At 44.4% G+C, this 20,684-nt stretch overlaps 1 protein-coding gene across 1 annotated transcript in view; it reads right to left on the reverse strand.

Moving 5' to 3' along the window:
* Positions 1-20,684, reverse strand: part of fars2 (phenylalanyl-tRNA synthetase 2, mitochondrial) — a 142,058-nt gene that overhangs the window by 38,076 nt on the left and 83,298 nt on the right. The window contains exon 8 of the mRNA XM_085363182.1: positions 5,710-5,870. Within this exon, the coding sequence (XP_085219308.1) occupies positions 5,710-5,870 (161 nt within the window). The remainder of the gene's footprint in view (positions 1-5,709; positions 5,871-20,684) is intronic.

The following is a 20,684-nucleotide window of genomic DNA, read 5'->3' on the forward strand; positions in this document are numbered from 1 at the left end:
TACCCAAACAGGAAGGTAGGGAACTGGTTTATTGCATAGGCTGGTAATCACATGTTTGGTTAGTCATGTACATAGGTGGGTGGGAAAGCAATTAGTTGGTTGTGTAGTAAAGCAAAGGAAAGGAATTGGTTGTTTAGATTGGTAGTTAATTAATTACTTAATTAGTTAGCCGTACAAGTATGTAGCTAGGTAGTTGGTTAAGTGTCTACATGGGTGGGTACTTAACTGGTTAGTTATCAAAGTAAGCAAGCAGGCAAGGAGTTGGTTGGTTGTGTAGTTATGTAAGTGATGAGCCATGCTGGCAGGTACACAGATTGGTTGGTTGCAAAGGTGGTAGATGAATGTAGGTGAGTCCTTAATTGACAGGCACGCAGTTGGTTGTTTGCACAGGTAGACTGGCAGGTATGTAACTGGTTAGCCATGCTAGCAGAGAGACTGGTTGGCAGGCTGGTTGTGTAAGTAGTTAGGAGGGTGGATGGGTAGCTAGGTCATAGGGAACTGGTTGGTCTGCATTAATATATTTTAACTAAATAATGCAATGATAATTAATGTACCCACTTAATAGTTGCAAAGTACATGATGGATTATATTTGTAATAGTTTTATGTTTAATTGATTGAGTGCTAATGTGGCATAACGCTGTTGTTTTTCTGCTGGTTCGCTGTGGTTTTAGTTTTGTAACGTCTTCATCTGGATTCATGTATTATGTGCAGATGCGTGGCTGAGGTTATTTGTGGCTGATGTTTAGGCCATGAAGAATAGTTTAATTTCACAATAACACATTATGAGTTATTAATGATCCTCAAAGATGTTGAAATTTTACTTTGTGCACCACATTGATTAGTTTTCGTACATGTACATTTATGGGATATTTGGACTGGAGACTCATTAGAATTTCAAAGTAAACCAAGCATAAACACAAAAATGTAAGGACTGAAGGGGTAATCAGCACACCAACTGCAGAGATTGAGAGATGAGGTGAATAAAAATGAGCTGAAAGTGCAGATTCAAGCAACAAAAAAGAACCCAATGAATAACAGAAGAAGAAATGTGACAGAAAGTGGAGAAGAGAAACAGCCCGACTGTAGGAAGAAAGAGGAGAAAGTGCAGCAGAGAGTAAAACACAAAAACAATAACACATTAAAACTTTATCGGGACGACAGAATAAATGTGATGTTTTATGCAGCGACAGACTGAAGGAGAGATTCCTATCATCTGTCACTTGTTTATTATGCTCAGAATAACTTGCACAGAGTGAGAGAAGTTGCTGTTATTTCTGCTCCTGAATGATATTTTCTTAATTTTCTCTCCATCTTAATGCTATTCATTGAGACACATCAATCTGTGTGACACTGGTTTTTCCACCTTTGAAACAAAAGTCAGAACAAAACAAGGAAAAGTGAAACATGCCAACTTAATGTTATTTAGTTATGTTCTGTAGAAACTGGGCTGTAGTTAGCTCAATTCAAAGGTGGAGGTAAAGAACAGCAAGGTGATCAGTTGGTTGGTCAGTTTGTTTCATATGTTATCAAAGACTAGTTTACTTTAGTTAACTGCAGGAGGAAGGCAGGTGGTTCAGTGATGGATCAGTTAGCTGCTGTTTGGGTTTTTGTCAGTGAAGGCTTGACATTGGTTGGACAGTCAGTTGGTGGTTGGTAGATTTCTGGTTTGTTACCCAGGATGAAAGGTATCACCAGTTCGCTGTAAGTTGTTGGTTTAGGTAGTGGTTGGTTAGTTGCCTGCACATGTAGGTGATTAGTTAGACAAAAAAGTCAATTAGTGGTTAGTTTGTTTGTTGCGGTTTAAGACAAGTTGTTGGTTGGCTGGTTTGCAAAGTAGATGGCTGGTTGTCAAGGAACATAGACAACAACTGGTTAGCTGTGTAGACAGCTACACAGACAGGCAGGTAGGTAAATGGTTGGTTACACAGGCAGGCAATTGCTCGGTTAGGTAACTAGGAAGGTAGGTAGATGAAAGGTTGGCTGGTTAGCAAGAAAGGGGCCTATTGAGCAGTTGGTTGGCAGGTAAAAGTTGGTTGGTTTGCTGGGTAGGTTTGAGAAAACGTGACGTCTTAAAGTAGGTGGTTGGTTAGATAGATTAGTTGGTTGGGTTGCTGGTTGGGCAAGCAGATAAGTAACTGATTGGCTGATTTTGGTAAGTGTTAGTTAATTATAAATGAACTGGAAACCAAACTTTATTTATTCATCTATTCATAAAGTTGTAACATTTATTTATTAAGTGCTTTTCACAAAGCGCTGCACACGAGGGTTAAATAAACAATTCATACATATTTCAGTAAAGGACAGAAGTAAAACTGGTAGAAGAACAGAGAGATGAACGAGTCTCATTTGATATTTTTATACTCAGTCGAGCGTCAGGGAAAGACTTTGCACAGCAGGTGGTAGGTGAGGAGAGAAGTATCCACATATTTCTGACCATACTGTGCAGACGTATGGAGGGAGGTGAGCCGTCTGTTTACACTATAATAGTTTAGTGGCACTGCACAGCTCCCTGAAGCCATTTGTGTGTGTGCGTATACAAACATACACACCGACACCCAAGGAGTCTATTTCCTGTTAGGCCCTGGGCGGTCACAGTTCATTACCTGTGGATGTGGGGGCCAGTAAAGGCTTTCGGGGGAGAGGTGGAGAGCCTTAGCCCAGGAGAGGTGAACTGACCCTGGGCAGGAGATGAGCCATGCTCCCCAGGCCCCTCTGGAGAACCAGAGTTTATCAATAAAACTTACAGGGCTGTGAGGAGGACAGCAGGAGGACAGCAGGGTCGCTCCCTCACTCCTCACGTCTTCAGCTTAACAACACTGATTATGTGTTTATTGTAATTTGTCAGATACAGTTAAACCTTTATTGAATGCACTCACTGTGGGCCGTTTCAAAAGCATTTGCTATTTACAATTTATTTCCTCTCGTTTCCTTCAGTTTGTTCAGATCAAAAGACAATGAAGTAAGATTATAACCTAAAGGAGATTATTACCAGCCGACTCAGAGGACGACATAAACTGAGTGAATATTTGTCCATGTGAGCTGACAAACTTCAGCTTAAGAGTAAAACTTTGTTGATTCTGTCACAAAAGCACAAAAAAATAGTGGTCCAGATAAGTTCTGAAAGTACCGTGCACGTGATGTCAGCCATCACTTGTTATTTGGAAGGCGGTAGTTCACAGATCAACTGGCTGTTTGTTTGCTAGTTTGGTGGCTGTCGGATAAAGAGGTCAGTGGGTCTTTCGTTGCATGTTTCATTGGTGCTAAAAGTAGAAGATTGGTCCGCCCGCTAGAAATAAAGGTCATCAGGGTCAGGTGGTAGGAAGGTAAGGACGTGATTGGGCTGCCAGGTAGGTGACGATAGGTTGTACTTTCAAAGGCAGCAGTTCTTCTCATCAAGTGTTTGATTGGTTTGTTGGGTATTAAGGTAAGTTGGTAGGTAATGAAGTTAGTTGGTCATCAGCTGCTCTTTCTCATTGTTGGTGAAGGGATGGGATTGGTTGGCTGACAAGGAAGAAAGATTGTGTAGGTCAGCTGGTAGTTAGGTGGGGTAAATACAGGCAGATATTAGCTGTACAATGGAGGGAGGTGTTGTCTGCTCGGTTCAGTTTTTTGGTTTGTTGGTCGGATGTTAAGGAAGTTGGGTGACTTCTTTGCTAGCTAGGCAGGTGGTTTGATTGGACAGCGGTTAATGAAGGTTTAGCATTGGTTGGCTGCGTGCGATGAACACGTGTTGTGAAACGGTTCAAAGACGCTGTGTTTGGATAAGGTGACACTGGTTCATGTCGTTGTTTTCACCAACCACCCTTCCAGCGTCTCCTCTCACTCTCTTCATTCTTACTAAGGTATCTTTCAGCACTTTGTTTCTTCCATTTAATCGTTCCTCCTCCACTTTCCCTTCTCAGATTTTGGTGCCTCTTTAGTCATTTACATTTTCCTCTGTTTTCCTGACACACTTTAATCTGTTTTCCCTCTTTTTCCTTTTCCCCACACTTTATTTCTCATATTTATTTCAAGCATTTCTTTTTTTAATCACTTCCTCAAACTCGCTTCAGTATATTTTTTCCATTAAAGCTGTGTTTTGTCTCTCATTTTTCCTCACTAATGTCACCCCCTACTTTCTCTCACCTTACGTTTCACTCAATCCTTTTATTTTTTTACATCTAAAGATCTTTTATTCAAATAACTGCATTTAGTCAGATTCTGCATCTATTCTTATCCTCTTCTTTCCTCTGTCCTACCTCTCGCCTCATTTATTCCTCATTCTCTGCTTCCTCCCTCCATCTGTTTTCTGCCTCGTCCACCCCCACCATCCCTCCTCTTCATCTTACTCCTCTCTTTTCTCCTCTTTGCCCTCCAACAGTCACTTGAAATGTTCTTTATTAGTGAAGACGAGAGTTGACAAAGAGCACCTTTAGTGGGGACGGAGTAACCGCTGTGTGAACCTGCACACACCCCACAGTGTGTGTGTGTGTGTGTGTGTGTGTGTTGATGATGGTGGGGTCAGTGGAAGTGACTGGTGCCGGCTGATGTGAGCCCCCACTGTCAAAATGTTTTATGCATGAGGTTAAGAGGCAAGAACACACACACACACACACACACACACACACACACACACACGGAGTGAGGGTGTAAAGTGTGGTTACAGGTAGGTGGGCTGCTGCTTTGTCATTGGCTGGTAGGAAGTATGTGCGACTCTCGATCACCACGGCCCACAAATAAGAAACAGTCTGTTTGCAGCTTTTTTAAACGGTGGCTGTATAACAAGGAGGACGTTGTTAACGGCAAATTAATTTCTGCATTTGTGAATTAATTCACGACGGTAGAAGATTGTTTTTATTACGAGAGACTCGGACTCGTTATTGCATCTGAAGGTAAACTAACCGAGCCAGCAGTTATTACAGGTTAGTGATGAACACACAAGCACAGACACGGTGTTGTAGCTGAAGAGAGACATGACTGAACACAGCAGAGACACAATAAGACTGCACGGAGGGTAAACAGGAAGCAGAGGACAAAGGAAAATGGAAATGAAACGAATGGACGAAGGGAAACGAGGAGAGCAGTGAAGAGAGGAGGGAAGAAAAGATAAGGTGACGAAAGCAAAATAATGGGACTGAAACAAAAGGAAACAAGATCAAATTAAGGGCAAGGGGAGGAGCTTTCATTAACGAATGAAAGGAAACAAGAAGTGAAAGGAAAGGACAAAGGAGAGGAAGGCACGTAAACAGAACAGGAAAGAAAAGAAGACAAGGATGGAAGACAGACTTTAGCTCTTTCATTCTGCAGTCGGTACGTTCATCTGTCTTCAGGATGGTAAATGGCCTGTATTTGTAAAGTGTTTTACTCGTCCCTCAGGACCCCAAAGCGCTTTACATATCCAGTCATCCACCCATTCACACACACATTCACACACTGGTGATGGCAGCTACATTGTAGCCACAGCCACCCTGGGGCGCACTGACAGAGGCGAGGCTGCCGGACACTGGCGCCACCGGGCCCTCTGACCACCACCAGTAGGCAACGGGTGAAGTGTCTTGCCCTCCTTGGGCAAGACACTTCACCCGCTGCACAACGACCGAGACTGTCGGAGCCGGGGCTCGAACCGGCAACCTTCCGATTGCAAGGCGAACTCCCAACTCTTGAGCCACGATCGCGTTTATTTGTGAAAATCTGCTCCTCTTCCACTCAGGTGTGATGTTTGTGTCTACCTGGAAGCAGACGGGTTGGTGGATGTCCTGAACTCTGAACTGTTTGAGGAAGCGCTCGTCCTGACTCCAGAACAGCCGGATATCCGGGATGCTGTAGAGGACCATCGCCAGCCTCTCCAGGCCCAGACCGAACGCCCAGCCCAGCTTGTCCCCCGCCCCCGCTGCACAAACACAGAACATAGGAAACAGCCGTCAGCAGACAAGCTAACGAATCACTTTAGTCAGTCAGGCAGAGGAAGTGCTCTGTGGAAAATACATACAAAATAAAAGCATCACACTTCTCCGTCTAGCACCTCGCTTTCATCTGATCTCTGAATGAATGAATGCTGATGAATAAAACAGTTTAAGACCAAAAGAGAAGCACTTGGTGGAGCGTCTCACCAAAACCCCAAACAGACCAGCAGCTCCCGGGTCGTCTGGGGTAAAATCTACTGTTTTTATCAAAGCAGTCTTACGGCTTTTAATATGGCAAAAATATTCCACCCACTGTCGGCCCAACTGCACGTTTAAGAAGTGACGAAGACGTAAGGCTCACCATCAGATAAGCAAAGGACCCTCACTGATCACTTATAGTCTAAATATGCATCCAATCACGCGAAGGCTTCAGTCTCTGAAACTCTAAACTCGCAACGAAACACAAACCTAAAATTACTCATTTCTATTCTAGTCCTTCTTTACAATAATGTGTCAAACACATCTGACCTCGTCCAAAGAGAGGCCACGCTGACCCCATCTACATCACCTTTAGGTAAAACATGGACTGCCGATGAACCACCACACCATCCTAAATCAAACTCGACGCAGCCGGTCTGTCATCACTCTGAGAGGACAAAGGAGGAAGCAGAGCGTCTGAGCACGTCTCGCTCAATTTACAGAAAGAACAGATCCCAGCACTGAGGGTATTTTTAGAAACGGGGACATTTTGACCAGTTAAAACGATCTGTGAGGCTTAGAAACCTCAAAGATTTGACAGCTCGAATCACAATAGCAAATTTTATCCAACAGAAATGTAAAAGTATATTATAAAACCCAGCATGTCTCATTGTTCCATACACCATATATTTATGCTGAAAGTTCAGTTAGCTTCTTCCTTAGGACTTCCTTTGGCCTCACTGCAGACTGGTTGGTGACCCCAGGCTGTCGGCTGAAATCGTCCATACAGAGGGGACCGCACCAAAACCCTTCCTGTGATTGTGTTGGTCGTGAGCAGATTGTTGGAGTGGCTGTGGTTTCCACAAACTCCAATCAGCAACAATACGTAAAAACAGACTTGTCTTCATTACCACTCCGACCAACAGGGTTCATAAAGCCGAACCTTTACTTTCAAAGCGAATGGTTTCTGTTCTTTAGTTTGTGTGGCACTTCTCACAGTTTCACTGCTGCTCCATGAGTAGTTGGCAACTTCCATGTAAACCATGGGCGACCGGAGCAATCCAACATGGACCAAAGACACCGCAAGGAAGCTTTTGGTGCAGCACCACCTTTGCAACTACTTGTTGGGGAATTTAACCCTATAGTGACCTGTGGTTGCTCGGGGGTCTCAGGTCTGTGAGACTGCCCTGTTTTTGTTCTCAGTGGCGTTTGTTAGGACACGTGATGCCTGTGAGGTTTTCTGATACTTTGGTTCAGGAATTGTGAGGACATTTTGTTTGGTCCTCACCATAACAGGAAGGCATACGTGTGTGTGTGTGTGTGTGTGTGTGTGTGTGTGTGTGTGTGTGTGTGTGTGTGTGTGTGTGTGTGTGAGATACTTCAGTGGACTCCTCTCTATTATTCAAGACTTCAACTTAATGCTGTCAATAAATCGTTACAACCTTATGTGACCGCCTACAACACACACCTGTGCTCTCTCTCTCACACACACACACACACACACACACACACACACACACACACACACACACACACACACACACACTCTTTCCTCAGTTATTTTTGAGACTTCATTGATCGGAGGGGAAAGCTCTCCTCCGGTCTCTCTGTGTGATTCCCTGAAGGCAGCAGATGGACTAAAGCTGCTGTTTGTGGCTTTGCAGCACTTCAGCAGGTATGGCCGCCTCCTCCTGTGTGTAAACTAAGCCACGTGTAGACAAAATGCCCAACAAGAGTTTGGGCAGCTGAGCCCGACTCCTCAGACTCCTTCAGGTTTATCTTCACAGAGCGGAGGATGGATGGAAATCAGCACGGTGGTATACAACAGTAACAGTCATCATCGTTTGAGCAGGATTAATCAGGCGATAACTCGACCTCTGGACGTCTTCTCATGTCCTCGTTAATCAAAGTGTCCTCCTGTCAGCAGACTATGAGCTGAACCTGCTCCTCGTGACAGCAGAGAGTTTGAGACTTTAGAGGAGGACACAATCAGGAGGCCAATGAGAGCTGCACTGCAAAAAAGGAATGCAGAGAAATAATTGCTCTGTCTTGATTATGTTGCTTCCATAATTGCTGTAAGCCATAAGTGTAACTGAAAATACATTTCCATGGATTGCACAGTAATAAGCGGGGGTAGAGACCGAGTGCAGCAGGACTGCACTCTGAGACTGGAGAGCAGGCTGCCGGCCAAAACAGCTGTAGTGCTGCTTAATATCGATTCTGCAAGTCTGTGAAACTCTGCTGGAGAGACGAACAGCGTTCCTCCTAAAAACATTCCCACATTTGATGAGAGTCAGAGGTGGACCGCACCGGCCCCGAATCTCTCACAGGTGTTTGTTTGGGTGGAAGACATCCCAATAAAATCCAGGAATTTCAATCCTCAGAGCCGGAGCTCAGACGTGAACACGGTCCACGGGTCAAGCTCCGGAAATCCAGTTACCACAGGTGAGTCCAAGAGGCCACGCCCCCAAACATCAAGTGGTAAAACAGACACAGAGGCCCAAACAGTTTTTTGTCAGGGTGTAAACATGTTTATTTCTGCTGTAAGGCTTTAACATGGCAGTGTGGGGGGACGGACTCGCTGCTGGAGCCCCTGCTGGACGTCAGAGGAACTGCAGCGAGCTGTAAACATGAGACTGTTCAGGTGTGTCAGTCGGAGCTGGCATCAGGTGTTTTTTTCTTTCATAAATCGAATGTCTGACATTTATTATTATTGAAAACCTGAGCTAGAGCACAACCTCAGAGCAACGTGATTAAATAGTTCAAATGTTCATACTGATGTTTTCTACATAAACACTCTGATCACGCAGGACCTGTTATGGTCCTGTCACATCAACACCGTGGTGAAAAAGGCCCGACAGCGTCTCTACCACCTCAGACGCTTGAGAGACTTCCAACTGCCCTCCAAGGTGCTCAGGAACTTTTACTCGTGCACCATAGAGAGCATCCTGGCGGGAAACATCTTAACCTGGTTCGGGAACAGCACCATGCAGGACAGACGAGCTCTACAGAGGGTTGTGCGGTCAGCTGAGCGCACCATCCGCTCCGAGCTCCCTGACCTGCACTCAATCTACAGCAGGCGGTGCTGGACCAAGGCCAGGAAGATGGTGAAGGACCTCAGCCATCCCAACAACAGACTGTTCTCTCTGTTGAGGTCAGGAAAGCGATTCCGCTCCCTGAAGACCAACACAGAGAGACTGAGGAGGAGCTTCTTCCCGCAGGCGATACGGTCTCTCAATCACACCACCACACAGTACTGACCCACACATATGGTTCTTACACACACACTGGACTTTCTGGACTTTGTTTTTGCACAACACTGGTCACTATATTCTTCATTTCCGGTTAATACTTGTACAGCTGCTGTTATTGTGTATATATTTATTTATATTTAGATTTCTTCATACATTCTTATATAGTTCTATATTGTGTATTTTGTTGTACAGTTATTTTATTTTCAACTTTAATTTATATATTTTATCTTATTCTCCCAGTTAAATTTACCCTTCATTCTAATTTGTGTTGTACAGTTATTTCATTTTTAACCTTAATTTATATTTTATTCCTTCCTAGTTAAATTTACCCTTTTTAATTTTTCATATTTATTTCCTATCTTATTCATAGCCTTTTCCTTTTTTGTTTTCTTTAGGTCACGAGCAGTTGTCCAAGCATTTCACTACATATCGTACTGTGTATGACTGTGTACGTGACAAATAAAATTTGAATTTGAATTTGAATTTGAATTTGATATCTAAAATGACCTGAAATGATCTCTGAGCCCGACGCTGTCAGTTTCACAGCGCGCCGTCACCACTTCCTGTCAGTCACGGCGCTCGAGATGCTTTTCAAACGGCTGATTTTTCGTTTCAGAACAAAAGTCTTCAGCTGCTTCGAGGCAGGTCAAAGCGAAGGGCAAAACGCTCGGTGGAATAAAGGATTATGGGTAAACCCGAGGATTTCAGGCGCTCCGGCCTGGGACCCAGATGAGAGGGAAGGCATTCCTCTCCCTGGGATGGAGACTAATTGAGACAAACCTATTTCCTTTCTGAAGCACAGACCTTCCAGAAATAGAATCTATGACCCCGTCAGGATCGAAATCCACAGTTTAAGAAACAAAGAGCTGAAAATTTTCATCCAGAGGGAGGAAAACATCCAAGATTTAACTCCGAGGAGAAGAAGAATCCGGCTCTGTGCTCATCTCTTAAGCTACAGAGTTTAGACTGAAGACACAGAAACGACATAAAATAAAGCATCCAAAGTCTAAACCATTTCACGGGTCTGGGTAAAAACAGCAGGAAACAGGAAACACAGATAACGGCTGCTTCAGAATAAAAGCCTCATGTCCAGAGGATAAAACATGACTTATAGTCCCTGATGATGTCACAGAGGGCACTTCCTCACATGTCACATCTGGTTTCAAAGATGAAGAAATGAAAACAATCAGCCTGAATCTGTTAAAGCAGTGACCACAGGGTGGCACGCAGGCTGATGGGCGGGCCTTTGGACGTCTGCAGGTATTTAGCATAGAGTTAGTTAAGGCAGTGGTCACCACCCCTGAGTGGTTTGGTACCGGGCCGTGAGAGTTGAGGCTCAGGTGTAAAATTTATGGTTTTCAGGGTTTTTATCGTAACTTGGTTTACCTGGGTCTTTTCTCTCGTGTTGTAGTTGTGCGTCTTATTTTGAAAGAAATGCTTACACGTTACCATAGCGACCTGAGAGCATTAAGGGGCAGAGAGGAGGATGTTACTCTCAATGTCGTTGGTGCATTTCAGGAGGACGCTGCTAATAAAGTTACAGAATTACACAGTGAATTCACGTTTATTGTTATATTTACAAAAGATCACAGTTTTTTCTCGGTCGTGTCGTTTTATTTTGTTGGATTTATCTACCACACCTTAAAGGCCGGTCCGTTGGGAACCGCTGTGTTAAGGAACTGGACACGATGGCTTCACTGGTGGTTTAAATGAAAAAACCCCACAGACACCAATAGGGATGGGTATCGAAACCCGGTTCTTGTTGAGAACCGGTTCCCACTGTTTCACTTCCTTGGAATTGTTTGACGTTTCATTTTTGCAAACGATTCTCTTATCGATTCCAGTCACCCGGAATGACGTCACCACGTTGTGGAGCGTCATTTACCTGGCAGGAAACACGGCGGCTCAAACGCTCAAAAGTTTGGTTATACTTTACGTGAACGGAAGACAACAAGGCAACTTGCAATACTTGCAAAGTAGAGATTTCAGAGTCTGGCTCAGATGCTGGCAGCTCTCGCTGCAGTCTACCGGTAGCGTCTCCTTTCAGGCCAGGATAGACGAACGTCACCGAGCAGTGACTCAGTTTGTGGTCAAAGCCTTGCACCCGTTTGCCACAGCAGATGATTTTCAGTAAGTGAATGTGTTTAATTGTAGGCAGGGACATTACTGGATATTCTTGTGTAGTTGCTACAGAATAATTTATGTTACACTTTGTTATTGCTACAGAAGAATATTTATTTTATTATTTTACATTTACATTTTTTTTCCTGGGGACCCTGTGATACCCCATTGAAGAGCCGTAGGCTGGATCTCTTAAGATCTCACTGTTGGGTTTGTAAGGCCATGTTACTCCTACATTTCTATCTTATTCAAAGAGAAGATATGAAACAAAGTTCTAAGCTAATCGACCTTAGTGTTCTCCTTTTTTAAAAGAATCGATAAAGAATCGAATCGTTAAACAGAATCAAAAATGGAATCGGAATCGTGAAAATCTTATCAATACCCATCCCTAGACACCAACCAGGTTCACCAGCTCAGCTCATACATTTGTTACTGTATGTTAACCAGGTGAACAGTATCATGACTACAGCATCTTTACTATGTAAAGTGCTCGAGGTAGCCATCACTGTATAAGTGAATAAATCTCCAGTCTGAATTCTGTCTTTGCTCCATTAGACCAAACTCAACATTAGAGCAAAGATAAAAGCTCGTCATCGATTCATGCTGAAGGTTTGCCGGTGAATCGAGCTTCAGATCGGCGCGTCCACCTTCAGGAACACTCGTCTCCACTTTAATCCCATCTTGTTAGGTCCGTGTTTCACATGTGAAGGCTTCAAATCCCTCGGAGCCGCCTCCTCCTCCGCGTGGCTGAAGAGGATTTAAACAGTGAAATCAATACCAGCTCGCGCTTTTAACTGGATTAGACCGGCCGCCGTGTCACATGGAGCGAGAAGGTAATCAGCCAATCAGACGTTGTTAATAAAAGCTAAAAGGTAAAAGCTTGTTGCCCTCGGGACTTCGGTCGGAGGAAAAAGGTTGAAATGCTGAACGATGAGATTTACTGTTGAAGCTCCAGTTTGGAGTCCATTTGTGGATTTTGTTTTATGATTTCACACAGTGTTCCCGAGGACACGGAGTTCCTCCGGAGTTTCATAAATGGGAAATACTCAAATAAAGCACTGGAGCATGCACTGCTTTAATGTGCGTCGCTGAACCTCCTGGCGCCACTTCCAGGGTGCTGTGGTGGCTGTTAAGTGAAACTGGAGTGAAAGATTGCAAATCCCAGCTCATTAAACCAGGACCAGGACCGGGTTCTTCCTCTGGTCTTCATCAAACAGCCAGAGCTGCCAAAAAGTTTACAGACGCAAAACAACAGACCAACCAGCTCCACCTGCACGAAAACAGGTTGTTATCGGTCCCACCGAGTCCGTGAAGAAACTCAAAGAACACGCAGCACCGACCGACAGGGAGAGATTGGATTCTTATCTGTTTTGCATAAATCTGCAAAAACAATTAGCTGTGTGGCGGCGGCAGCAACGGCGAGGCCTCGGGCCGTCATTTGGCTTTCAGACTCATTTTCTGAGGTCAGCCGCTCAGCGAGAAGTGGGCGGAGAGGCCCGGGATGTAATCCTGCTATTTTTCTAAACATTTGTGAGTGGCGGCATTCAAATAGCTGTCTGTTAATGGAAAACACACCCAGGGGTACACACACACACACACACACACACAGGTGGGTGGACGCACAGCGAGCTGGAGAAGAATTACCTGCTTTGATTGGAAATGTTTCTGCTTATTATGATGATGTGTAACCTCCTTGAACCCCCGTGGGTGCGTGAACGAGTACACGCCGCGCCCGTGCACGCCAACACGCAAACACACTTCCTCCTTTACATCCTGGTCCCGTCGGTCCCGGTCCAATCAGCAGTCGGGGAACGTGGTTTCTATGCTAATGAGCGCGGGGTCGTGGGGTCGAAGAGGATGAGGGACCGCACTGGAATAAATCTCCACTTCATGATAGCGTGTGATCAATCAGACTCACGACACTCCTCCTCCTCATCGCTGCATTTCTTTTTCTTCTGCCTGCTCCTCCTTCACCTCCCATCTCTGTCTCCTCTGCATCTTTCCTCCCTCTTTTATTCGTTCACTAGTTTTCCTTCTCATAAAACTCTCCAGCATCTTTCCTCTCGCGTCTTTTTTCTTCATGTCAGATTGAAGATCTTTCATCTCGTCCTCTTGTCTCTATCTGCCTGCAGTTTTGATTTAATGAGCAGAAACTGATTAAATCCTGACTGACGACTTTTATTCCACAAAGAAAACAGGACAGAGCTCTTACTAAGACAGGCAGGACGCATCATCAGGCGCACTGCATGGACTCCATTATTCACTGATAATTCACCGATGAACACCCATCATCTCCAGAGAGCCCAAAGATGATATCTGGCTGCCCTGCAGCTGTTTAAGTCCAGATGTTATCTTTCATCTCTGCCTGCAACCAGTTGTAGTCTTTTCCTGGAGCTTGTCAAAGCAGTAAAACAGCCCTTTAAAGGGTCTGTCCACAGAGTGCCGTTTATTTCAGAAGCCTTGCAGTCGATGCTTCGTCATCTTGCATTCATAGATGTGGTTTTGCTTGGTTTATTGAGCGATGAGCTCCAAGTTGTGCTGAGGTAGTTTGGAGTGCAAAGGCTTTAGGATGGAATGAGAAACCTTCCAAGTCTGAAGGTGGATAAAGCTGCAGGGACCACTCTTACTGGGAATGAGCTGCTGCCTCCGTTTGATCGGTTCAAGTATCTCAGGAGGTCTTACTCACGAGCGGAGGAAGAGTGAAAGTGATGATTGCCAGATTGATTGGTTTAATTGTCTGCTGTGGTGAAGAGAGGTCTGAACACCAAGGTGACACCAAACTCCCGAGCTGCAGATCGAAAGGATAAGATCAAGGATACAGGATGCAGAAAGCTTCCTCTGAAGCTTCTCTTCCTCGTAGACATAGGCTGAGGAGCTCGGTCACCCAGCAGGAGTAAAGACACCGACAGGAATCTGACTGGGATGGATCCTGAGTGACGTGTTTCCTGTATGACCAACCAGGAAGAGAACCTGATGCAGATGCTGGTGGCTGGAGATAAGGGCACCTGGAAAAGTGTCATGTTTGTCTGTGGGTGGATGATGGATGGGTGAATGGATGGTTGTTGAATAGATGGATGCTGATGGAGGGATGGATCAATAGATGGATGGATGGCCTGAGCTCCATCACGGTAGCCTCTGTTGCACAGGTAACCTTCCATGTTCACGTCTCGGGTGGAGGTGGTGTTTGGTAGCTGGATCCTTGATGGTGGAGAGCTTCATGCCTCGGTGGGAGACTCGGTAAGATTTCGTGCTGCGTCAGCCGGTTCAGCTCCACCGACTCCCTCGTATGTTTTCCGGCACTCTTTAGGTTTGTGGTAAACTGACGCCTCCTTTTTCCTTATTGTTGGCCTCCAACAGTTTTACTCCAAAGAGCTGATTTTGCAGTGCACACTGCTCCGGGTGGGGTTGGGGGTCCGGCTCCTTACTGCTCCCAGTCGGGCAGCAGCTGTTCCCACGGCGCCTCCTTCAGATTCAGTTAAGGTCGCGTCCAAGGTTGTCTTTGTACTTTCAGATTCCTCGTTTCTTTATGCATGTGCTGACGGTCTGGTCCAGATGTGTGATATGAAGTTCTCTGACCTTATTATAAAAACCTAATAACTAATAAGTAACTGTAAAGAATGTGCATATTTGCATACAGACAAAATTAAGTACTTTTCCATCTTGTCCTTAATCTCTTCTGTATGTTTCTCTCCCCTCCTCGCTCCTCTTCTTCCTCCCCCTGTCTGGTATCAGTTCCTCCTCCTCTCTGCTCATCTGTCTCCATTCCCTCCTAATTATATTTGCCATGAATATATTTATGACTGCATTATTAGAGACTGTGCAGCGGTGGTTGTGGTTTTAAGCTGCAGGATCTTGATTAAGCGTAATGATTACACAGGCCGCCGTGACAGAAAACACACCTTGTAATTGGACAGGGTGACTGCAGGTTTGTGCAGATGAAATCTGAGACTTCTTAATGCTGCAGAAATGACTGTGAAACCTGATTCTCCCAATATCTGATTTTCAGTGAGGAGAGAAACGCTTCGTAACGAGAAGAGCATTTCTCTCATGGAGATATATTGACCTTTCTGAAACCTCTGAAAGAAATAAGAGCTTTTATCTACAATAAAAACATCCTCTTGACCCAAGGAGTTTCTTTGAACACACACACTCTTTGTGAAAGAAAGAAACTCAAATATAAACCCCTGAGGTTTAGAAGAAAAACAGCCTGAGTGATGTCAAAATCTGGGATTGTTTTCTTTTCGAGCTGGACAGAATTGCCAAACTATGGGAACTAAATGCAGTTTATAAAAGAACAAACAGGTGGGAATAATTCGCTTTTACATGTTATTTAAATATTAAATAGTAGGAGTTCATTATTTACAAAGTTCAATCTCAACAAAGTCTGAAAAACCAGCTGGTGATGAAACTGCAGATATCCAATATCTATTCAATCGCCCTGCAAGCAACATCTGACCCAGACAGTCCACAGGCGACTGCAGGACTTGTTTCACATCGAGGTCTGCAGCATTCATTTATGCACAGCTCTCTGAGCTCTGGACTGTTGCAGCAGCTTTTGCTCTCTCGGCCGTTCTGTTGCAGATTTGCTGCTGTGCTTGGACCACCGTCCTGTTCATGACCCAGTTTGGACCAAGCTTCAGCTGTGGGACAGACAGCCTCAGCCTTTAATGGCCTCAGTATTAGCAAAGTGATCTGCAGGACATCCTGTGTCTTCTCTTTACACCAACCACCTGTGTGTTTATGTGTTTTCTAGTTTAGTTTTAATGAATTACCTTTCATGTTTTGTGATTACTCAGTCTTTATCACTTACTTTGAACCAATTTGTGACAAATGGGGGGCCTGTCCGGGATTCAGAATGGGGGACTTATCTTCCTGAAGAGAAATAAGCATATATCTATCTGATTAATAACTTTCGCAGAAACCTACACTGTATTTATACCTCATTAGTCATCGTGGTGTGAAGAGCTGTGCTGTTTGTCAAGCGTTGAATCTCATCCATAAATTTTAGATGAGTGGAGGCTTGCAGATGTTGAAGCGGTTTATCAAAGAGCTTTAGGGTGTGCTGTCTGCATCAGCGGAGTTCAGAGTTGGATTTGGCGAAGAACCAGCTGTCAGGGGCTTCAGTGCAGATTTATACACTGGAGGTTCGAGGTGCAGGATGGGCCTATGAGCTGGAGTCCTGTGGGCGGGTGACAGATCTGAACTGGGGGGGGTTAGAGGTTTATGATTGGTCGATAAATGGCAGTGCTGCCGGTTAACTCGCTGCATACATTTAAGGGCGCACAACTGATCGGCTCACTGATAATCTGAGGTGCAAATACGGCTCTAATCCAGGGTTAAAGGGGTGTGAGGCTGTTTTTTAAAAAATAAAAAGTATTTTGGTGTTTTACGACCAATCTTGAATACATTGACCTTAACCCAACAACGTTATTCCACTGGGTGTTTGGAGTCTATCAGGTTCAGGTTGATCTATAAAGTAGGAAATCATAAAGTAACTGAGCCGGTTTATAACCCGTGCTTAAGGGGAAATTTGGGTTTCTGTGAAGTGAAGGTTACACTGTTATAGGACTGATTTATGAATCTGAGGTTTTACGCTGTGGACTGGTCCATAAAGTGAGCTTTTATGTTGGTATAAACTGGAGATTTTAGGATATAAGGCTGTCTGTACACCTGAAGTTTCAGGCTGGTGGCCTTGTTTACAACCCGAAGTGTCACAGAGGTCAATAAGATGCAGATTCAGGCTCCAGACTCGTGGAGTCATCGGGTTTCGAGTGTCGTCGCGGGGAGTCTTCGCCTTTTTGCCACATCAGATCTGAGGTTCTTGAGCCTGTCAGCAACCACAGGGATCAACAGCGAGAGCCTGAGAGATGCTGCACATCACCCAGAGCTGCCGGCGGATTAACTGACGCTGCGGCTAATGAAGAGCTTTCAACATAAGAAGAATCACACATCTTAACCACGAAACAGCCAAGCAGCCGAGGAGAGAGACGGCAAAGACGCCCGAATGACGATCAAGAGCCAGTCTGAGTGTGTGTGGGCGGAGCATCACTGAACTAAGCCGCAGTGTGGCGCAGACGTCAGCCAAAACAGATTGCATGACACCCATCGAGGATAGATGGCCCGAGAGCAAATATCAGTGTGTGTGTGTGTGTGTGTGTGTGTGTGTGTGTGTGTGTGTGTGTGTGTGTGTGTGTGTGTGTGTGTGTGTGTGAGAGAGAGAGAGATGAGACAACCCTCTCCCCTCCCTCCTTCGACTCACACACAGCTCTGCAATGCCAGGCCTGCTCCCTCAGCCAATCAGGAAGGCTATACAAAACAGCGGCGAGGTGTGGGTTGACTTGTGTGTGGCTGTATCGCCGTCTGTGGATGACGTCATTGTTTTATGATCACATGACGCCAGCACTGACGCGTTGGCGTGAGTAATGTGGCATCTGTATGCAGACTGATGTGTTTATGGGGATTTGTCATCAGTAAACAAGAACATGTTAGTATAAAGTAACATCATGTCATCACGCTGACAACCACCAGCTGAGGAAAAACCAGGACGCAAACATCTAAATCATCAGAAACTGCTCGACCAATGAGCATCTGAGACACCTGAGGACACCGCACTAACCCACGAAGGCCTTTTTCTCTCATGTGGTTCGTTCACTCTGCTCTGAATCAGCTGATGAGTTTGTAAATGTGCTTTTCTCCATGTTTTGGTTTCTTTTCACACACAAAACTCAAAGTGAACTCCAGCGAACTGCAAACCACATGAGGCCGTTCAGTCCACACACTGCAAAAAACGCAAATACAGGAAGAAGCTGAGGCTACGCATGTGCAGTGAGGACACGGTTAGCGCTGCAACATCCCAGAATACAAAGCTACAGGCTACAGGAAGTAGTTCAAACTTGTAGCAAACACCTGACAGTCGAGTCGACTTTAAACAGACTGAACTGTTGTGGTGTGGAAACATCTGAAAAAAGACTAAAATCCCAAAGAGTGGAACCAAACAAAGAACCAAACTGCCTGAAACACAAGAAAACAAATCAAACAACAGTGAAAAGTTAGAAAATGATTCGAGAAGAAACCAGCCATTAGAGCAGGTACTGAACCAAACGAACACTACAGACAACAATAAACTTAAAACATGAGTGAATGTGTTTCACTTGGTGAGAAGCACTGCAGAAAATATGGAACTATAGCAGCGTTTAATTATCAGTAAATACTGAAACCCAGTGGGATTCCCAGAGTCCAGAAAAAACTCGGCATGAACACCAAACAGAGCAGACAGCAGATGCACTTTGGAAAACAAGGAGAGACGGCACCAAATGGATCCCATGATGGGCACCAAAGACACCAGCAACACCGTTAATACAGCAGAGTCCAAAATAAAGCAAATCTGGAGAATACTGGACCAGAGCAGGGCAAAAACACACGTTTAAAAAAACCCAGAGAATATCTGAACTCGGACGAAACAAAACACAAACTGGAGCAAATCACGAGGTCGTGAAAAAATCCAACCCCCCAAAACAACAACAAATATCTGAGAAGCTAATAAAGCTCGAGCGAGTGGCCGTGCAGCCTCACTCGTCCTGCAGTCTCACAGAAGAACCTCGGAGTAATTACATGAAAACTTGATGGATTATCATTGAAACTTGTGCTGATTGTGATGTTATTTAATATGCATTCACTGCGCTTACGTGCATATATTTTGTTCTTTGCTTCCCACAATCTCATTTGCTATTTGTCAAACTCCAATTCCAACACGCGCTCATTTTTCATTCACTTCATATCTTCCCTCCTGCTCTTTGGCATTCGATCACTCCACACTTTCAATTATAGTTTCTGTCCCTCTTCACCTCCATCACTTCCTCCTCTCTACACCTCCCCTCTCCGACCTCTCCTCTTTGCTCTCCATTTACATTGTTCAACCACCTATTTGTCGCTCTTTTATCCCCCCGTCCTCTTCCCATTCATCACTCTTCTTCCTAAACTGATCCCTGCTAGTTCTTCTTTCCCTTCGGCACATTTCCACCATCAATCCTTTCGTCTCTTTTGATTCGACCTCAGCTCGCTCTCTCACTCCATCATCCTCCTTGTTGTTCAGATTAATCCTGAATATCAGTTTCAAAAAAGAATCCGCTGCAGAATTCAGCGTTTCATTGGCCATCATCGACCCCGAGCTCCTCCCTTTATGTGGCTGTTTTCCACATCTGTCAGTAAATGAAACATTTCTGCTATCAGATTGTGGTAGATAATTACAAATACTCCCTGTTTGCATTTCAAAATAAAAGCCTGATGCCAAGAATAAATAGAAAATTGGTTCTTCCATCAGCCCCAGTTTCAGACAGCTTCTGTATTGGACCAGTTAGAAAAACAAGTTAATGTGAAGGCCTCGGAGGCTCGTCTTTTCACCTCCCCACGTCTCACTCAGCCACACTCTCATCCGTCACCATTAGCAGTCCTAAATAGACTATTGGCAGCCTCCACCAGTCTCCCAACGCTATGATTTATAGATGGAAACTCTGGCTGGCAGCTCTCGAGGAAGGAAATATGACTGCAGTGTAACATGGGAGTCAGACAGGCAGAAAGAAAAAGGGCAAATGGACCTTTGCTCATTAAATAACTGAACTCAAAATGATCATCTGCTCCACAAATGTTCCTGTTTTGCTTTTTACATTCATGACTTTGTGCTGTTGGACATACTTTAGGCTTTAGGCTCTGCACACATAAAAAAATAACTGTAACGCACTGTAGATTTAGACTGAGAAAAATACTGTTTAATGAATTATTCATGTGTAAGGACGTTAGCTACAAACAGAAAAGTGGAACATGTTGAGCTTGTTTCTAACTGAATCTCCAAACATTAACTTTTCATGAAGAAAAGAACGGCTGCCTTCATGGTGGCAAAACTGGGATTAGATAATCCAGTGGGTGCTGGACAGTGTTGGGCAAAGTACTTTGAAAAAGTAATTAATTATAGTTACTAGTTACTTCTTCAAAAAAGTAACTGAATTAGTAACTGAGTTACAAGACTCTAAAAGTAATTAATTACTTGAAAAGTAACTATTGCGTTACTTTAAAAAAATGTTTAACCCTCTGGGCTCCAGGGTATAATCGGCCATTTTTAACCACTTTGATGTTTCCTCCACATTTCACCTTTAAAAACTGTTTATTTGCCTTGTTTGGTCTCATCCTTTTCAGCACAACTTCATGTGTCTGATTTTACAGTCATGTTTTCAT

This window comes from Diplotaxodon limnothrissa, linkage group LG9, assembly GCF_057381915.1.
Source record: "Diplotaxodon limnothrissa isolate DT_005_m linkage group LG9, D_limnothrissa_male_GT1.1, whole genome shotgun sequence".
In the NCBI taxonomy this organism is placed as follows: Eukaryota; Metazoa; Chordata; class Actinopteri; order Cichliformes; family Cichlidae; genus Diplotaxodon; species Diplotaxodon limnothrissa.